At 47.1% G+C, this 19,198-nt stretch overlaps 1 protein-coding gene across 1 annotated transcript in view; it reads right to left on the bottom strand.

Annotated features, from left to right (window-relative positions):
- Positions 1-5,664: 5,664 nt before the first annotated feature.
- Positions 5,665-19,198, bottom strand: part of GNB5 (G protein subunit beta 5) — a 25,828-nt gene continuing 12,294 nt past the window's right edge. Inside the window, exons 5-10 of the mRNA XM_023751635.1 lie at positions 17,423-17,566; positions 14,338-14,429; positions 12,227-12,275; positions 9,731-9,827; positions 8,626-8,792; positions 5,665-7,329 (exon numbers count right to left, since the gene is read on the bottom strand). Coding sequence (XP_023607403.1) covers positions 7,318-7,329; positions 8,626-8,792; positions 9,731-9,827; positions 12,227-12,275; positions 14,338-14,429; positions 17,423-17,566 — 561 coding nt within the window. The 3' untranslated portion in view covers positions 5,665-7,317. The remainder of the gene's footprint in view (positions 7,330-8,625; positions 8,793-9,730; positions 9,828-12,226; positions 12,276-14,337; positions 14,430-17,422; positions 17,567-19,198) is intronic.

The following is a 19,198-nucleotide window of genomic DNA, read 5'->3' as shown; positions in this document are numbered from 1 at the left end:
AAATTCTATGCAACCTTGTTTTCAATAGCCTGTAAGAGGAGAAACACCCTAAAATACACAGCAATGAAAGATGAAGTCAGTTTATCATGTCACAATGCAGAATGCGCTGTGACAGGACAGCCGGGCAGAGCCAAGTGTTCTGAAGAGAAAGGGCCCCTAAGATGAGTCAAAAGAGCAGGTGCAGATGTTTCATAAAATGCCAAGCGTAATAATGACCTGGAAGGCCTGGAGAGAGACACATTTTTGAAACCAAATTATTTATTAGTTTCAGTAAATTGTGTCAATATAATTTTAAGCAAATGCCAAATGGAAGACTGAACCCAGGAATTCACAGAGGAAAAATCTTCCAGAAAGCAAGGAACACCAAGGAGATCTGTGACTCCAGCCTCACTGTCAGTGTCATTGATGGTGCCAGGCAGCCAGAGTTACCCAGATTACTGAGTGTTCACCACATTATTTGCTGATGCTTCGGATGGTTTCAGTTGCTAGAGTCAGTTCACTGACGGAAACCAACAAAGGCTAGACAACCAGTTCCTTGAAAGTTGGAAATACCACCCTTTGGGACATTAGTGCCTGTAGTTATTTTCTCTTGGGGTATCCTGGTTTCTTAATACTGTTACTGAAGAAACGGGACTCAGGCCGTCAGTGCCAGTTAGTGTAGACCGGATGACCTCCATAACACCCGCAAAGGACACCAATGCAGTAGGATTCCATACCACTCAATGTTTGTGAATATTCAACTAACCATGGACAAACACTCCCCTCTGGGTCCAGCACTCCTCTCCATGCCAACTCTACTTCTGGAACACCACCTCTTGGAATAAGAGCTCCCTGCTTCACTAAACCGTGAATAACATAGAGAGCACCACGAACGGAGTGCTCAGCTTCTTCAATCACCAATTTATTAGAACCAAGAACAACTGTAACTCTTTCCAGGGCTTGCCCAGCCTGTAATCTTGAGCAGTTTGCCACCACCATTTACATTGACCTCCTCAGCTAAATCAGCCAAACCCAGCATGATAGCAGTGATTTGGTCAATGTGAGCAACTGGCTTGGTTCTGCAGAACCAAACCAAAATGGAGAAAAATTTCGTTTGGTTCTATGTCACGGATAAAACAGAGAAGGTCAACACAGGCCCACAAAGGAAGCTTAACCCAACCTTACAGGAATTTATAGCTCTTCTCAGAAATCAGCAGAGGATACTCTCCAACCTCAAGATACCAAGTTTGTTCATGCCATCTCAAGAGTCTTGTGCCTGTGACTCAGCTGCCCTGATTCAAATAGGGAAGACCCCTAGGCAACCAATTAACTGACAAAGCCAAATAGCTTCCACATGTACCTCATAAAACTCCCTTGGTCTGTGAACAACTCGCAACTCATTGTTTCTGTTGCCTTGAGTTTCCCAGCTGGCACATCAAAGGCCTGGCAATAAATTCATCTTTCTGCTTTGTTTTATTCAGTATGCACAGTTTGGTTTTTGACAGTTGCAACTGTCTTACAAATAGCTGAAAAGTCTTATAATCAAGCATTTACAGAAGAAACCACATAAACATAGGTAGGAAGGGCAGAGATAGATATGAAAAGGGCTGGTCCTGCACCCAGGTACTGCACTGAGACTCGGGAAGGGGTCCCCACTGAGGAGCTGGGGTATCTCAACCCCATGCTGGGCTCACCAGTCCGGAGCACCAGTGCCAGGAAGAGGAGGCCATACAACATCTGGCTGTGAAAATCAGCATGGATTCTGTCCACCAGGGAGAGATAGGAGTATGCTAAAAACCCAGGTGCCCTCTTAAAGGGCTAGCATGCAAATTCTCTTTCACAGGCACTCAACCTGGGCTCCAGTAGAGTGGGGGGAGGGGAGGGGCAGCGGCGAAGGATTAAAGAAAAGACAAAGAGAATATAGCTGGGGCTCGGTGGATCTCCTGTGCCTGGATGAGGCCACAGAGAAGGATCCAGCCAGCAAGCTGAGGCTTTATTTTATAGTCAGAGACAAACAAGGTTGTGGTCAACATAGTTACAATGTTCTTGTGAGTTTCACTTGTTTTGGCAGCACTTGCTGCACCTCCCACAGCCCACTAGCTACCTAGGAAGGATCTAGGGCAGCGGTTCTCAACCTGTGGGTCGTGACCCCTTTGGCGGTCGAACGACCCTTTCACAGGGGTCGCCTAAGACCATCCTGCATATCAGATATTTACATTACGATTCATAACAGCAGCAACATTAGTTATGAAGTAGCAACAAAAATAATTTTATGGTTGGGTTACAACATGAGGAACTGTATTTAAAGGGCCAGAAGGTTGAGAACCACTGATCTAAGGGGAGGCCATAAGGTCAAGCTTAATTATGCTAAGAGGGCTCTGCCCTCTAAGCTGGGACTTGTTGGTGGCTCTCCACAGGTCAATCTGAGGCTTAACTCTAGAGCAGTGGTTCTCAACCTTGGCTGCACATTCGAATCACCTGGGAATCTTTTTAAAATCCTGATTTCTGGGCCTCATCCTCCGGAAATTCTGTTTCTTTGTTATGGGGTGGGGCCCTAAGTAACTCCTAATCTGCTTTCTGTCTTTATGGATTTGCCCATTCTGGACATTTCATATAAACAGAATCATACAATATGTGACCCTTTGTGTCTGGCTTCTTTTACTTAGCATAACGTTTTCTAGGTTCATGTGTGTATTAGCCTGTATCAGTTCTTCATTCCTTTTAATTGTTAAATAATATTCCATAGTATGGCTATTCCATGTTTTTGTTCATCCCTCCATCAGTTTTGAACATTGGAGTTGTCCCATTCTGGGCTGCTGTGAACATTTGTGTTCAAGGGTCTGTGTGGACATATGTTTTCATTTCTCTTGGGCATAGACCTAGGAGTAGGAGGCCACCTATTACTGGGGAACACATGAAAACAGTGACCTCTGCTTCATGGTTCCTGATTTATGATAAACTTAAGTGTTCACCAGTGGTGTGTTGTTCAGATAACGTGGTCCAAATATGGGTATTGTGTGGCCATACTCCTCACACAAATGCTCATACCATACATATATTTAGTTCATATTTATTTAGGTGGTTAAATCAGAGCATCATTCCTGATCCCCTCTCCTCACTAGAGGGTCTGCATCCTTTTTACAACAATGCAAAAATATTAATTTCACTTCTTTCACCAGAAATGGCCTTGAATCAGCTCGCTGTGGAAAATGACCCGTCCCAAAGGCCAGCCTACGTCCAGCCAGGCCCCGTCTAGAGAATGAGGGGTCCATAATATGCGTTGACAAGTGGCCAATTCCCTCCTATCATAAGTGAGAGGGTTGGGCCCCTTGTTCTCACAAAGGATCCACAGAGATTAGACTCACTGAGAGCTTCCCTCAAGTTGCCTTAGCAGAAGGCCTGGCCCACTTCAGTCCTGCCCAGCGGAGCTCCGGGGGAGGGGCCCGAAGGATCTGTATTTTTAACCTGTTGCTGACCCAGCAGCCCATTTGGGAAATGCAGGTCTACAACTCCCTGCTCAGTCAGCTCTCCTGGACTTGGGGGAAAGCCAGGTGAAGTGATATGGTCCCCACCCCAACCTCAGTTAATCTTCTAACCTATCAGCTGGGCTTGCTTACTCAAGATTTCAAGTGTCCTCCTTTGAAAAGATATTCAGCCGTTCACAGGCCTCAGTTGGTCTCGAGCCTTTCCCATTGCCTCTCCGTGCTCCTCCAGGATCTCTTACGGGGCCTGTGGTCACCCCAAAGCCTCGTTGAGAGCTCCTCGTTAAGCCCCTCCTCCCCCTAATCACCCTCCTTTCTTCCTCCCCCTTTTCCAAGCCCCTTTCAAGGCCTTCATGGCCTCAGGAGGCCTCTCCCACAGAGGTGCTGAAGGGAGCTTGTTAGGCCAGATCAGCTGTTTTCAAAGAGTGGTCCCCACCTGAGGGTCCCCAAAGTCAAAACTAATTTCATGATAATAATACCTTTTCTTTTTGTATGTGTGGCTTTTTAGATGCTCATTCTCTCAGGAGTTTTCTAGTGGAATGGGTTAGTCTCTGTTCTTGTTTTACAATTTTTCTCAGTTTTAATTACTAATAATAAATATCCACACAAACACAAAGCTCTTTGGGGTCCTCAAGTTTTAAGAATATAGAGGGATTATAAGACCAAAAACTTTGAGAAACCTGACCCAGATGGTTTTCTAATTGGTGATAATTACTAATTACTCATTTGATAGATGAATGAGGCTGCTTATGGAGGGGAGGAAATGGGGGAGGAGACAGAAGAAAAAGGAAAGGAATGGTTTCGGGAAAGGAATGGTTTCGGGAAAGGAAGGAAGGGGGTGGAAAAGGAAGAGAGAGAGGAAGAAAAGGAGGAGCAAGAAAGGAGACAAGGAGAGACGTGGGATAGGAAGAGAGAGGAGGGAGAAGGTGGGAGAAGGGAGGAGGTGAGAGAAGGGAGAGGAAGGTAACAGGAAAGGGAGAAGGGGAAGGGAGGATGGGTGGACAGACAGAACTCCGAAACAGGGAATTGACCCTATTGAAGATGTGCCAAGGCTGAGCTAGGTATATGCTTTATGTATTTCAGTGCTGTCCCATTTCATAGATGAGGACACTGAGGCTGGGAGAAATTTGGATGATACCCTATATCCTGTAAAAGGGGTGGAGCTGGGTCTGAACCTACGGTCACATCCTTTGTCACCATGCTGTCCCCCTCTAGCTTACAGATGAGTCCTAATTGTCAGTGTGCCACCTTCTAGCCAGCTGGCCAAACAACTATGAAAGCCCAGAATGCAAAGGCCTTTACAACCTGTGCTGCCATTAAGCTACCTATAGTCCAGGGGAGTGGAGGAGGCCAAGGGGCGGGAAGGGGAGAGGGGATGTGGAGTGCCTGCCGCTGGGTCTTTCCGGAGCAGCTGCCTGGTTTCAGGTCACAGGCCTTTCCCATCAACCCCCATCACTGCCCACCTCCTGAGGTGACTCCCCCTGGGGGGTGGGGTCCGAGGCTACGCACACAGGGGCACATTCATTGGGCCTCTTCACCACAATCAGTTTGCTGTGTTTGCCCCCAGGTCCTCTAAAAAAGGACAAACTGGTTGAAAAACTCCACTTGGCATTATTTTCAATATGCAAAATACAATTTATTCCTTGGAGTTTACCCTCGAGTGTCCATATAGTGTAGTACATTCCCAACCAAGTATTTCATCAATAAATACTAAACAGCACACACTGTGAGATGAAGTACTTACAGGGGAGGTGGCTTACTGCCCACGGGGTGAGTATTCTACAAAATATTCCCATAGGGCCCTTACAGTTGTTTTTTAATTGGAAAGTTATGGACTATTATGCGCTGAAGATGTGCTCTGCCTATGACTTTCCTGTGCAGAGGCAGGAAAGGGTCTGTGGGAGAGAGCTAGGGGATGCCGTAACTAGGAGACGAGGGGCAGTCTGGAATGTTCTAGGAGTGCAGCTCAGGGGTTCCATGGACACACTGCGGGACCTGCCCCCTCAGCAGCTGGGTGGACCTTGCGCCCATTTCCCAGAGCCCCTGTCCAGGCGGTCCCCTGCGGGGGAGAGAGAAGGTGGCTGGAAAATGGTCCCCGGGGACCATGTCCTCTTCTTCCGTCTGGGCTCTTCTGAGGCAAGCGGGAGCCTTTTATATTGCTCTCTCACCAGGGCTGTTGCATAGTAAAACCCTCACAAATGACTGAATATAACCATTCTGTTTATTTTTTTAAAACGGATGGGAAAGATGGCCTGACTGGTCCATTATGACACCTGAACAAGTAGATCTGAGGGTGGTCCTGCACCCCCAAGGTTACAGGTGCCAGACCCAGGCTTACCCGATGGCTGTGCCCACTCTGGAAGGGCCTCTCTGAGCAGCAGGGCCTGGGGCTGGGCCTGCAGAGCCCGAACTAGCCCAGGGAGAAGGGCCGGGCGGGAACAGGGCTGAGAGGAGACTGGAGATCCAGGGGATGCAGCAGACACAGCCCTTGGGCACTACAGGAGCCACCGGCAAGCCTCACCCAGGAGTGATTTCTGGAATTTGAGGTGACTTTTTACTTCCCTAATGCATGCCATCTGGATGAATAAGGGATTTTCTAAAACAGAGAATAAGCCTCTCTATACCTTTAGAAACAAAATAAAACAAAGGGTCTTGTAACAAAGCACTTGGTATCTTCCAGAAGGAATTGCTGAATTTTAAATAAAGACAAGATATCTTTTATGTTCTTTTTCTCAATATAAAACATTACTTTTTAAAACCTAGCAATTAATTTGTATATGCAATTACATCCATAATGCAATAAATATGAGTATAATGGATATGGACAAGATCCACTTCAGGCTGAGGGATGCCACTAATCCTCACATGTCTAATACTAGTGAGAGGCCTTGAACTAAATGTGCTGTCCTGTGTTCCCACACAGAAAGGTTTTGTTTGCTCTGAGAAGCATGTGTCACAAACAGCGTTCAGCTTTTCCCTTGGAAGAAAATGATCTGTCCACGTGATAACACTCCTATCACATCATCACATGATTCATAAGTTAAACCTCCTGTCCATCTTATGCACACCTGCTTCATTTATAACAGTTCACACAGATGAAAATGTTTTATGTGAAACAAGACAATATGATGCAAGACTGGGAAATATACTCTTACAATAAAAACACATTTTTAAAAAAGTGAATCTGTCTAATTACATTTGGAATGGGAACTTCCTCCTATCACAGATCAGTTACCACGGCCCTCCTCCTACAGCCACTAACGTCAGCACTTCCGGGGGAAGGCCCAGTCACAGCGCACGCCGACAGAGACCAGGTTCTAAGGAGCTCCAAAACAAACCTGATTCAAAGAAGCAGTAGGAAATACATTAGATGCTGGATTCTGTTGGTAACTGCATGAATTGAGCTGAGTATAATTAAGAATAACCTTAAAAATGAATAAATTTTAGCCTGGCTCGCGTGGCTCAGTGGTTGAGCATTGACCAGGGTTGTGGGCTCAATCCCCAGTGTGGGGCGTGCAGGAGGCAGCTGATCAATGATTCTCTCATCATTGATGTTTCTATCTCTCTCTCTCCCTCATATATTTTTTAAATGAATAAATTTAAAAAGTGCTCAAAATGAAAAAAAACAACAAAAAATCCCCCAGCAACACTGTACTTGAAGGTGCTCTCCTGGTGCTGAAGGCTGACAGTGGTACTTTTGCAGGGGTGGTAGTTTTAATAGTAATACTGGAGACGTTTGGTGACCTTTCAGCCAAGTTGTGATAAACTCGAAAGTCCTCTAGAAGTAAGATCTATTTACATGTGGCGATTTCAAATTCTAACCTCAGGTACCTAAATGCATATTGTGAGGAAAGGATTAAGCCCAGACCTGCAAAGACACAAACAGATAATTGTTAGTTTCTTTAGTACTTAACAACTTACAAAACCTGAGTTTAAAGGGATAAATCAAAGTCTCTTTATTCACACACACACACACAGTAGATGGAAATACTCCATCCAAAATAGAGCACTTGCATGTCTTGGAAAATAAAACACTTTCCTCTTAGCAGCTCATTTGTTCATTTGTTCATTCATTCAATAAACAGTGATTTAGTGCCCAGGTGTATCAGGTACTGTGCTTTGCCCTGAGGATTGAGAGAGGAGAAAGGTGCATGTTTGCACCTGATCCGCCCCCCCCCCCGTTAGTTAACTGTCTAAGGGCATCTGTGGCCTCCCACGAGGGACTGGTAACTCTTAGATTGGCAACAGAAGCCATCTGTACCCAGACAGCTCTCTGAGTACATTAACACAACTTTACTAATTTAGGCAACTCCTGACCAGGAAGATGAATGAAGTCACAAATAACTTTATTGTTTGTTTCAGGAACTTTGCAAAAGTCCATTCACCCCTTTATCCTACGAGTATGAGTCAAGTATCCTCTTTAGAAGAGACACTTCTTAGAACAACACAGAGCATCAAGGGACTGGTCACTGTGAAAGCCCATCTTCGAAATCCTCCCCTCACCCCAGCCTGTGCCCAGCAATCTTAAACTCTATGCCACTAAAGTCCCTCCATCAAAAGATCTGCCTCAATCCCTAAAACCTCAAGGATCTGCCTTTGCTCTCCCTCCTAAGACACTACTGAGACGGTCAAGTTTGTGGTGTTCCACACTGTGGTGAGCTTTGCTTTGCAAATAGTATTTCTGGGGAGCCAACACCCAACAAAGTCTTGGAGCTTTTTGAGAATATTAAAAAAAAAAGCCATGAGGAGGACACACACAAAATCTGGCATATACTTTCAGGGGCTTCATGCCCTCCTAAAGCCCCTCTGTTGGTTTCATAGGGGTCTGTGACCACAGAAGAACCCTGCAGTTCTAGGAGGTGATATTGGCAATCTGTGGTTTGTCAAAGGCTAGACTCAGAAGAATCAGATTTTTAAGGTGAAAAGAAACCTTTTGAATCACCTAGTTCAGCTATTCCCTCAACTACATGCATGAACACCTGTGTCGATGGGGAACTCACTACCTCCCAGGCCACTCATTCCTTCTGTGGCTCTGAGTAGAGCTGAAATCTGAGCTCCATGTAGCTGTCCGGGCCTCTCCTAGCTCACTCGGACTTCTGCTTTCAGGAAGGCCAATCACTCCTCTTCTCACACACAGAGTAAAATAGAAAGTCTCCTCGCTTACTCTTAGGGTGTGATCCCAGGATCCTGAGCAAAAAGCAGTCCCATCAGGGGAAACTCGTAGAGTACTGACACGGTTTTCATGTCCAAACAGGATGGAGACTCGAGCCCCCTTGAGCACATCCCAGACGTTGATGGTATAATCATTGTATCCAGCAAACAGCAGGCGACCTGGAAGCAGGAGGATGTGATAGTTATTAAACCAGTTCCTTCCTTCCTTCCCATTTTTCTTTTTCATGACTCTCGCTTGCTTGCTTGTTCATTCATTCATTCATTCATTCATTCGTTCATTCCTTCAATAAACAGTGATTTAGTGCCCCTGTGTGTCAGATACCGTGCTTTGCCCTGAGGGTTCAGAGGAGAAAGCACAGTTGCTGCTCCTGTGGAGGGTGGTCCTGGTAGGCAGACACATAAATCATAGCACCATGTGAAAAGGGCTATAATGGAAGCGCTCAGCTATGTATCATGTGCTATGCCATCACAGAGGAAGGATCAAGGAAGACATTGCAGAGGAAATGACATCTGATGGGCTCTTGAGGGGTGAATAGAAGTTTGCCATGCAGAGAAAAGATGTTTCAGGCAGGAGTAGCTGCATGCATGCATGAAGGCTCAGGTACAGAATTGGGGGAGTGTCTGGGGAAATTGAATGGTCCAGTGACTGCTGCCTTAATGTTCACTAGCAGCCTCCTCAGCTGGGAGGGCAGAGGTGCCATGAGCTTCAGGACATTGAGAAAGGTCACCCACCCTCCACCTCTGAAAAAAAGTCCTTTTTCAGGTGTGAAGGGAGAATGGAAGGCTGGGGAAGAAATGCCTAAAGGCCCTTCATATGTGAGTGTTTGTCCATCTCTGCCTTGAAGAACAGTATTAGATGGGCACAGCCTTCATTTCCCCTGAAGTGACTGGGGCTGGGGGCAGCCGCTGAGGGCAGGGCGAAGTAGGGCTCACACAGCCCGAGGGGCTGGAAGGGGGGACACGGAACTGGCACAAAAGGGGACTATTTGGCATATGGGCCCACAGGAAGTTTAGCTGAGGGGCCGCTTCACAGAGAGCTGGGTGTCACTTAGGTCCTGTTTTACAGTCCTGGGAAAGTTTCTGACATAAAATCTTACCACTGAGGGAGAAGTCCACGCTGGATGCTCCAAATATGATACTCTCCTTGGAATAGATGGCGACCTCTCTGTCTGCCCGGAGGTCGTAGAGGCGACACTGGGGTGCAAACAAAGAAGCACTTACTTCTGGCTCCAGTTTGGTGAGGCGACACCACAGAGCCACCAGCGGTGCCAATGGCTTGTGTAGTTGGAGAGGTAAGGGAAACACCTCTTACGTTTTCTCTCCTAGTATTTTCTCCCTCAATCCCGATTCCTTTTCATCTCCAATGGAGACTTAAAGACACAGCAAATATAGAAGATTTCTTCAGGTAGAAAACCAAAAATGAAACCCAGCCTTTTTTTCTGATGAAGGATACATGTTCATTGTAGAAAATTCAGAAAAACTCAAAATGCATAGAAAATAAAAGTCACCCCAAATCCTAGAGGTATTGACTAAATCTTTTTCCTTCAGACTTACTTCCGTTTTATGTGTGTATTAAAAAAATTAATAATGAAAAAAAATAGGGTGGATGTTTCATTATTACTTTTCTCATTATGTTATGAGCATTATCTCTTATCATTAAATAATCTTCCAAAAAAACAACAATTAACGTGGTTGTTAGTCTTCATGTAGATATATCAGAATCTAGCCATACCCTGTTAAAAAGATGTTTGTGTTTATTTTTTCTCTTTTATAATAAAACTAGAGGCCCGGTGCACAGATTCACGCACAGGTAGGGTCCCTAGGCCTGGCCAGCGATCAGGGCCCATCAGGGATGGGCCGATCAGGGCCTGCCAGCCAGGGGGAGGGACAGGGCGTGGGAAAGGGGCTGCTTCCACCACCACCCAACCTCGGTTCCCCATCCCAGCCAGGGGCCGAAGGCCCCGGGCAGGGTCAGGAGAGGAGGCAATGGTCGCCGGACTAGGCGCGGAAGGAACGGACGCTAGATGCTGATGCCACTGGCCGGCTGTGGGAGGTTGGCTGTGGGAGTGCACTGACCACTGGGGGGTAGCTCCTGCATTGAGCATCTGCCCCCAGTGGTCAGTGCACGTCATAGCGACTGGTCGACCGGTCGTTCCGTTGTAATGGTCGCTTAGGCTTTTATATATATAGATTATCTCTCATTCTTATGTAAAAATCCCTGATGTTCTCCTTATAATAGCTATGGAATAGAATCTTTAGGATAGAATTATTTCCAAGAAATAGCATGCCCAGATCAAAGGGTAGAGATATTTTGAAAGTTCTTCTATCACAGAACTGCTTTCTAGAAGGCTGGTACCCAGGGTCCTGATCAGGCTGGCCCCAGACTCCTCGCCACACCACCTCCACCGGAGCATTTCTCCTGCAGCTGAGCATCTGATCATTGAAACTTGCATTTCTTGGATTAGAGGTGATTTTGGAAACATTTTCAGTTTATTTGCTATTTTGGGTGTATTGCTTTATAAATAGTCTGCATTCTATCTTTCTTTAAAATTGGGGTATATTTCTTATTGATTATGCCTCCCCATTCATATCTAAAGGATTTCAACTTGGCCCGGCATACATGTAGCAAGGATTTTTCCAAAATGTATGCACTTACATTTGGTTATACATTTTTGACATCCATAAGTTAAATTTTTATTATTACTCAAACTCTCAATCTATTCCTTTGTAATTTCTTCCATAGTACTGAATCAGAATCAAAACTATGATTACTATTATTTAATAATTTATTTGGTATTTTTAGGGCACAAGAAGGTATTTCTTTTAAAAACAATCAGTGAACATAATTTTTTATTTAGTATCAAAAGCTTTAAAACTAGGTCTATTTTTTAAAAATATATTTTATTGATTTTTTACAGAGAGGAAGGGAGAGAGATAGAGAGTTAGAAACATCAATGAGAGAGAAACATCGATCAGCTGCCTCCTGCACACTCCCCACTGGAGATGTGCCCACAACCAAGGTGCATGCCCTTGACTGGAATCGAACCTGGGACCCTTGAGTCCGCAGGCCGGCGCTCTATCCACCGAGCCAAACCGGTTACAGCAAAACTAGGCCTATTTTTAACTCAGTAAGTTCATGTCTGAGAATTCATTCTACGGAAATAATGAGAGGCTCCAAAAATACTTATAGCAGTGTTTTTAAACAGGAAAAAAACACATACCTTGAAAACCTAAATGTTCCCACATTGAAGACTGGCTAAGTAAATGATGGTTTGTCTATAACATGGGAAACTATTCAATCATTAAGAAAAAATAATACAGAACAATGTTTACTGGCATAGGAAAATGTCCACAATCTATTAGTAAGTGAAAAAAAGCAAATTTTGTTTAACAAGGAAAGAGACAGAAAGGAATTCATCTAATTGTGATTTTTCCTGGGTTGGGAGATTAAGGTAATTTAATTTCTCCCCAAGATTACTTCAAAGAATACACATTATTTTTGTAATCAGAAAAAAAAGTTATTTAAAAAAATAAAATGAAGGCAGCACACCGCTCTCTCAAATAAGAAAGCTCTCAATGACTTTGAAACATACCGTAGCATCATCTGATCCTGAGGCAAAGGCATCTCCGCTCGGGTAGTACCTGCGGAGAGGAAGTTGGGGAGAAAGCACTTTAGAGTGGTGACTCCCAACCCTGGATGCCCGTCACAACCATCTGGGAAGCTGTCCCGTGCTAGGCCCTCGGAATCAGAATCCCCACTTCTAGGGACATAAGGACCATTTGTTACAGAGGCCAGAAAGGGAAGCTCATCCGGCAGACCCACTGGCCTCTAGTTTTCTTCCCTGTCGACAGGGGACAGTGGCATTGGCCTTGCAGAGTGCTGGTGAGGAGTAAATGTGATAATACGGGTATCTGTCCCAGGCATGGAGCACAGAGCAGGTCCCCGGACCCGTAGTTTTCCTTGACCACATACCTCATTCCTAAGACACCCAGAGCTCAGGGATAAGAAAATGGTTATAAACACAGAATCAGACACCCAGAGCCACATGCAGATCCCTGCACTGATCACTTACTGCATGGGATACTTGTGCAAAGTGACTTCACCTTGCACAGCTCAGCATATACAAAGAATGTGGCATGGTGCCAATAAAGAGCTTTCAGTAAGTAACGATGCTTTCTGTCACAGTCACTCTCTTTTCTATAATCCGCTTCCCGGAGAGAGGCAGGCCTCAGTGGAGACCTGGTGGACTAACAGCCATCAGAAGAAGAGGGTCAGGGCAAAGGCAAAAGCATGGGTGAGAGACTGCGCCTTTTTAAGCTGTATCTCAACATAAGGGTTTACTTGATTTTTGTGGATATTCTGTCCTGGACCTTAGTAACTTCATTTTCTATCTGTAGTAAATTCTGGATTGATTTTCTTTGATTTTCTAGGTAATTGCTACACATTTGCAAAATGTAATAGCCTTTTTCCTTTTATCTTATTCCATATTTGAGGGCAGGGAGCTAGACAATTCTTACTAACATTTCTACTACTAATGTAATTAAGTTGTCTCATTTTGTTCTTGCTTTTAAGGGGAACAAGCCTAGTATTGCCCACTAAGCATAATGAAGATTCCTGGGTGATTATAATATATATGCTGTCGGAACAGTGTCACCTTCCAAATTTATATGTCAAGTACTGACCTCTCTCTTAGGATCCAATTCATAGATCCTGCATGTCATTTGGCCCTTTTCATGTCATCCTGTGGAATTTGGGCTCAAGTAACCAGCACAGAGATGCTGACACTCTGACTATTGCCACTGCTCTGAGTAATAAACTGTCCTTCATCTCTGACCCGGGAGTCTCATGTCTTCTATCTACCAGCAGCCATGAACTTGTGATAGCCTAACTTGATAGTTTGCAGGTTGGGTAAAACTTCAGAACATTCCCAATTCTAGACAGTTCTGTCTCTATTATGCTTTCTTAGTTCCAGCCGCCATCCTTTCTCTCTTGATCTCACACAACTTCTTTCTAACCGGCTGTCACACTTCCTTCCATTCTTGCTCCCCTATAACCTGTTCTCCACACAGCAGCCAGAATGATCTTTTAAAGGCAAAACATGGATCATGTTAGCCATCCTCTCCCCCAACTCAACAATCTGGCCTTTTGTTAGGTCCCTGAACATCTCATCTCCCCCCCAGCTCTTTGTAAGCCTGGCTCTTGTATAATCCTGGCCTCAATTTAAATATCATCTCCTCAGAGAGGCCTTCCCTGACCATTCTAAGAAACAACCCATCCCATTACATCTCCTTGTTTTACTTTTATTCATAGCACTTATCAGTATCTCAAATTAAATCATACATTTGTTTATTTGTGCATTGTCTTGTCTCCTGCAGGAAAGGAGAGACCTTGTCTATCTTATTCACAACTGTATTCCCAGTTCCTGGGATAATGTCTAGCCTAGAAGTACTGAATAAATATTTGTTGAATGAATGAATGAGAGATACTGACTCAATAGGGAGGATAACACCAGTGCCCCTGGTACAATTATATTAAAAGGTCTCCAAAAGCTTTAGGGCGCTATTCCCACCACAGATCAGCCATTCTTGCTGGGAGGCCGCTCAGCCCAGTACACTGAGCCTGGAGGCGGTGGTGGGCTCAGGATCACCCCAGGCCAGGGAGCCCAGGAGAACAGAGGAGTAGCTGAACACCCTACTCACTGACCGGACACTGTTGACGTCTGATTCATGAGTTTCAAAGGCCTGCACGCACTGGCCGGAGCGCATGTCCCACACCATGGATTTCTTGTCACATCCCTACAAATGCAAAGTTACCAAGAGTTAAGGCCGCTGCAAGGACTGCCCACAGACAGGCATGAGTTCCAGTTATGTAACACAGACCATTTATGTCGGAGACCAGCTTTGCTTAAGGCCACTTGAACTGATGAGCCCTTAGAAGGCCAGAACTAGATCTTGGATTGGGTGGGGGCCAAGGGAAGGACCCAGCTTCCCCCTGTAGCATGTTTTCTTTGGCAGCTTTCTGAGTGGGCACAAACTGTCCAGAGCCTACGTCCACCTTCCCCATGGCATTTCCCATGTCTTCATTGTTCCCTTTCCTTCCTCCTCCCTCTATCGCTGCCTATCTAAGCCCAGAGGGGAGAGCAGACAGACAGTGGTGCCAGGTGGGTCCTCCCAGCTTTGTCTCAGGCATCAGGGGCAGCCTTGAGCAAAGGTGGACCTCTAGGTGCCTCTGGGCCATCTGCACCCCAGCAGCCCCCTGGCTGGGAATCAGCAGAGCAGGAGCCCAGTCATGGCGCTGCCAGCAGTTAGCTGGCTGCCTGGGCAAGTCACCTACCTGGCTTCCACCTCAAGACCTGTAAACCACTCTCTCTGGATCGCCAGCCTGACCCAGAGGTTCATAAACATACGATTCCTACATTATACGATCATGGTTCTAGGAGCATTTTGATAAAGTCCTGCAGAGCAGTCCTGTTGTTAAGTTTGGGGACTATGATGTGGTCTCTCACTTGTCAAATAGAAGAAGTACTGGATTAAAACTGGTGTCCAAATTGTTGGTTTCAACTTAGAGGAAGTGGGCGGGGACAAGGTACCATAACTGACATCTCAGGAAGACCTGCTGTGGGTTCAGCACTGAGTGTCTTTACTGAGAATGAGGACGAAGGATCAGGAGTGTTTTCTAATCCTTAGAGGACACTGAATCAGAGGAGCTTAGTGCTCTGAAAGAGACAACAGAATCTATCATGACAGTGACAATTTGAGTAAACAGCATAGCTGAGGAGAGAGAAACACAGTTATTCAAAGGTGCAGGAATGAAGTACACAGAGATGGTCAAATGCCTAAGAATAAAAGTGAGGTCCCTGCTATTTAGAGGCCAGAGAGCCCTCGCCTGATGCCCAGAACTAAGAGGTGGACAGCTGAGAGCAAAGGGTCTTATGTCTTCCAGCTGCAAACATCACTTTGGTAAGGGTTAGCTAGCTAGCTTAATTAGGCAGAGAGGAAGGGAGGGTCCAGGGAGGATGGAGGCATTTCTGGCCTGAGCAATTAAAAAAGCCATAAACCAAGGAGAGAGGTATCTCTGGCCTGAGCAGCTGGGAGAGCCATAGGGGTAATAAAACATCTCTGGCCAAGACAACTAAGAGAGAGCCATAAGGGAGATCAAAAGCAACTCCATCCTGAAGAGATTAGATGGATAATGTTGCAAAATAAGGAGGAGAAAATGGGGGGGAGGCACGTGGGCTTTAGACTTTAAAACTAATACTATGTAGAAGAATGACCAATGAGGAAAGCCGGGGGTCTTAAATTAAGGAAAGGGTCCAATTGTTAAGGGTCAGATTCAAACAAAGAACTACAACATATATAAACCAGAGACAAAGGGACATGAGACAGATTTTAGATTTTTGGACTTAGATTTTTCCCATCAGAGAGAGAGAGAGAGAGAGAGCGAGTGAGCATTTTTTCCCCATTTGAGGGCCCCTCCGCAGGGGGTCCCCTTTGGGGATTCTTGCCCAGATGGAGTTTGTATATGCTTCCAATAAGTTTCCTCATTTTTATCAAAGAAATCTGCTAGTCCACGAATTTATTCAACTTCGCCGGACAAGAATCCACAAGAACTCTGCACCCTGAACCCCACGTTTCAATTTGATGGTGTAGCATCACCGGCCTCTCCTGACTGACTCGAGGTCAGGTCCGCCAGCTTAATTCCCCATCTCTATTCCTAGCTGTCCACAAAAGTACTCGCCCCTACTATCTGTATAACACAATGTAAACTCTTCTACCCACTGATCATAATGTCCGGGGGAAGGGAGGAGGCAAGAACTATTGTGCATCACGCCCAGTTTACAGATGATGAAATTAAGGTGAGGGAGCAAAGCCGGGACCCAGGCATCCTGATTCCTAGCCTAGTGCTGCTCTGTGTCACCGTGGCCTGTCTGCCCAGCTCTGAGACCTCAGATACGCTGTTCGATGGTGACTGGCAGGGGTGGGGCAGGAGAGTGTCCCACCAGCCCCAAAGCTCTGTTCACACACAGTGCTGCCTCACGGAGCGTGTGCCCTGGTGGCCACTTGCAATGCTGTCAGATACAAACTCCACTATTTATCTGAGGAATGAGTTTTAAATGTGGCAGATACGCGCCCCGAGTGATAGCAGTCACGCCAGGAGAACATTCCAGATCCTTCCGTGGATGCTGAATGTTGGGGCAGAATGGGAGGCCCTTCCAGCACCACCATTGCTGTGGGAGCTGAGGATGCAGTGGGGAGCTGGGGGTGCAGTGGTGACCTGGGAGTGCAGTGTTGACCTGGGGGTGCCATGGAGAGCTGGGGTACAGTGGTGACTTGGGGGTGCTATGGGGAGCTGGGGTATAGTGGGGAGCTGGGGGTGCAGAGGGGAGCTGGGATACAGTGGGGAGCTGGGGTTGCAGAGGGGAGCTGGGGGTGCAGAGGGGACCTGGGGGTGCAGAGGGGATCTGGGGTATAGTGAGGAGCTGGGGGTGCAGAGGGGAGCTGGGGTGCAGAGGGGAGCTGGGGGTGCAGAGGGGATCTGGGGTATAGTGAGGAGCTGGGGGTGCAGAGGGGAGCTGGGGTGCAGAGGGGAGCTGGGGGTGCAGTGGGGACCTGGGGGTATAGTGGGGAGCTGGGGTGCAGTGGGGACCTGGGGGTGCAGAGGGGAGCTAAGGAGTACCTGAAAACCCTTTCAGGAACCCATCCCATCCAGTCCCAGGAAGTGACATGAATTGCCACCACCACCCTCCCTGGTAGACAGAGGACTCTAGACATGTTCCTTGGGTCTTTACCCCGGACACGAAGGTGTTTCCCGTTTCTGAGGGCGCCAGGTCCAAGCAGAGCACGTCGGCCCCGTGCCCGTGGAAGCTCTGCAGCAGCTGCCCGCTCTCCACGTCCCACAGGGCGCATGTCCCGTCGCCGCTCGCCGTCAGGATCTGATGTGGGAAAGGACAGGAAGAGTGTGTGGTCATTATTAGTTCTGTGAGGGGCAAGGCCGTCAGGGAAAAGAGGCTCCCACACATACACACACACACACGCACACGCACACACACACACACACCTGACACCCTGTCACTGAGCTGCGTTCCTGTGCCTGTCCTCCAGCGTACGGATCCAGAGGCCTCCCTGCTGTACCCGCGGGGCTCTCTATTGCCTGGCATGCACGACTCTGTGAACGTTTGCTGAACAAAACTGTGACTGGCTCCCACAAGCAGGCTCGCTCACGGTTGTACAGGCCAGACTGGAAAAGTGCTCCTCGGACATTAAGGAGCATCCCAGTCACCAGCTGCCCATTATAGAGTGTGGGGCGAGTCCCGAGATTCTGCAGTTCTCACAAGCTCCCGGCGCTGCCGACGCTGGTCACTGGACCCCATCTGCAGCAGCAGGGGTCGAGAAAGCATTTTGTTAGACACCCTCCTATTGCTGCTTCTCCCAGGTCAGGGTGCTCCCCAGAGGCTCCGGGCCACTGAGAGGTGCCGACACTCGTGCGCGCACAGTGCCGACAAGCACTGGTCATGTGCTGATGACGTCCCAGCGCTCTGCCAGGGTTAGGGTTTGCAGGAGGATTGGGTCTTGGCCTCCACTCTCCTGAAGCTCGCTCAGTTTAACAGGATTGGCTGTCAAGGCAGAAACCAACCTAATCCCCTGTCTCCGTATTAATCAGTTCTGGGACCAGGCTTACTCTCTTGATGCTGTGCTAAACAACACTGTGACCAAGCAAAAATAACCTACCTGCTTGCTCTAGTAATACTGCTCCTGCAAAATAAGACTGTGAACCAAGTAAACAACGTATCAAGACTAACTGCTTGCTCATCAAGACGGGCTTTAAGGCCCTTATCTCGCTGGGCTCACCAATCCAAAGCTATTATATCGTCAACCAGTTTCTCATTGTGAGAGGTCCACCTTAAAACCACCCAGTGCAGTATCTGAAACCCTCCAAGCAGCCTTCCCTGCTTCCTCCACCTTAAGGCCTATAGAGATTCTCAGGTTGGGGTTCCCTCCCTCACTGCAGTAGGTCTAAGGAACTTAGCATTGCTGAACGGGGTCTTGTAGACAAGACATTGATCACTATGACAGAGTGTGAGAAGTGCTGAGAAACAGGTGGGCCCACGGGAGGGGCACCAAATGCACCCTGGGGGCATCTGAGCTGGTCTTAGAGGATGAGTGACAGCTGGCCAGGTGAAGGAGGGAGGGCGCTGCAGTGACCGCCTACCTCTGCACTGGATGAAAGGTGTGTCTGTGGAGAGTGAAGACTCCAGTCTGCAGACAAAAAGAAGCTATGGAAAGCTTCCAAGCAGAATGATAAGATTAGGGTATATTTTCGGAGACTCTGTCAGCTCAGTGCCACAATCCCTCAGTAAAGGCTGGCCCACACAGGGAGAGGAACGCTGGGTCGCCTGGGGAAAGGCATGGGGGCAGAGCCAGTGCATGAGGCTTGGCTCCGGCCGAGCATACCTTCGTGGGGTTGGGAGAAAGGCAGTGGGATCCAGGGCTCCCAGACCCAGCTGACGGCACCACAGCACCCTAGAGCCAGGAGAAGCCATGGGGGGATGACAAGCCATAGCAGA

The sequence above is a fragment of the Myotis lucifugus genome, unplaced genomic scaffold (assembly GCF_000147115.1).
Source record: "Myotis lucifugus unplaced genomic scaffold, Myoluc2.0 scaffold_23, whole genome shotgun sequence".
Taxonomy (NCBI): Eukaryota; Metazoa; Chordata; class Mammalia; order Chiroptera; family Vespertilionidae; genus Myotis; species Myotis lucifugus.
The sequence above is the reverse complement of the archived record's forward strand: the minus strand, read 5'-3'. Positions and strand labels throughout refer to the sequence as shown.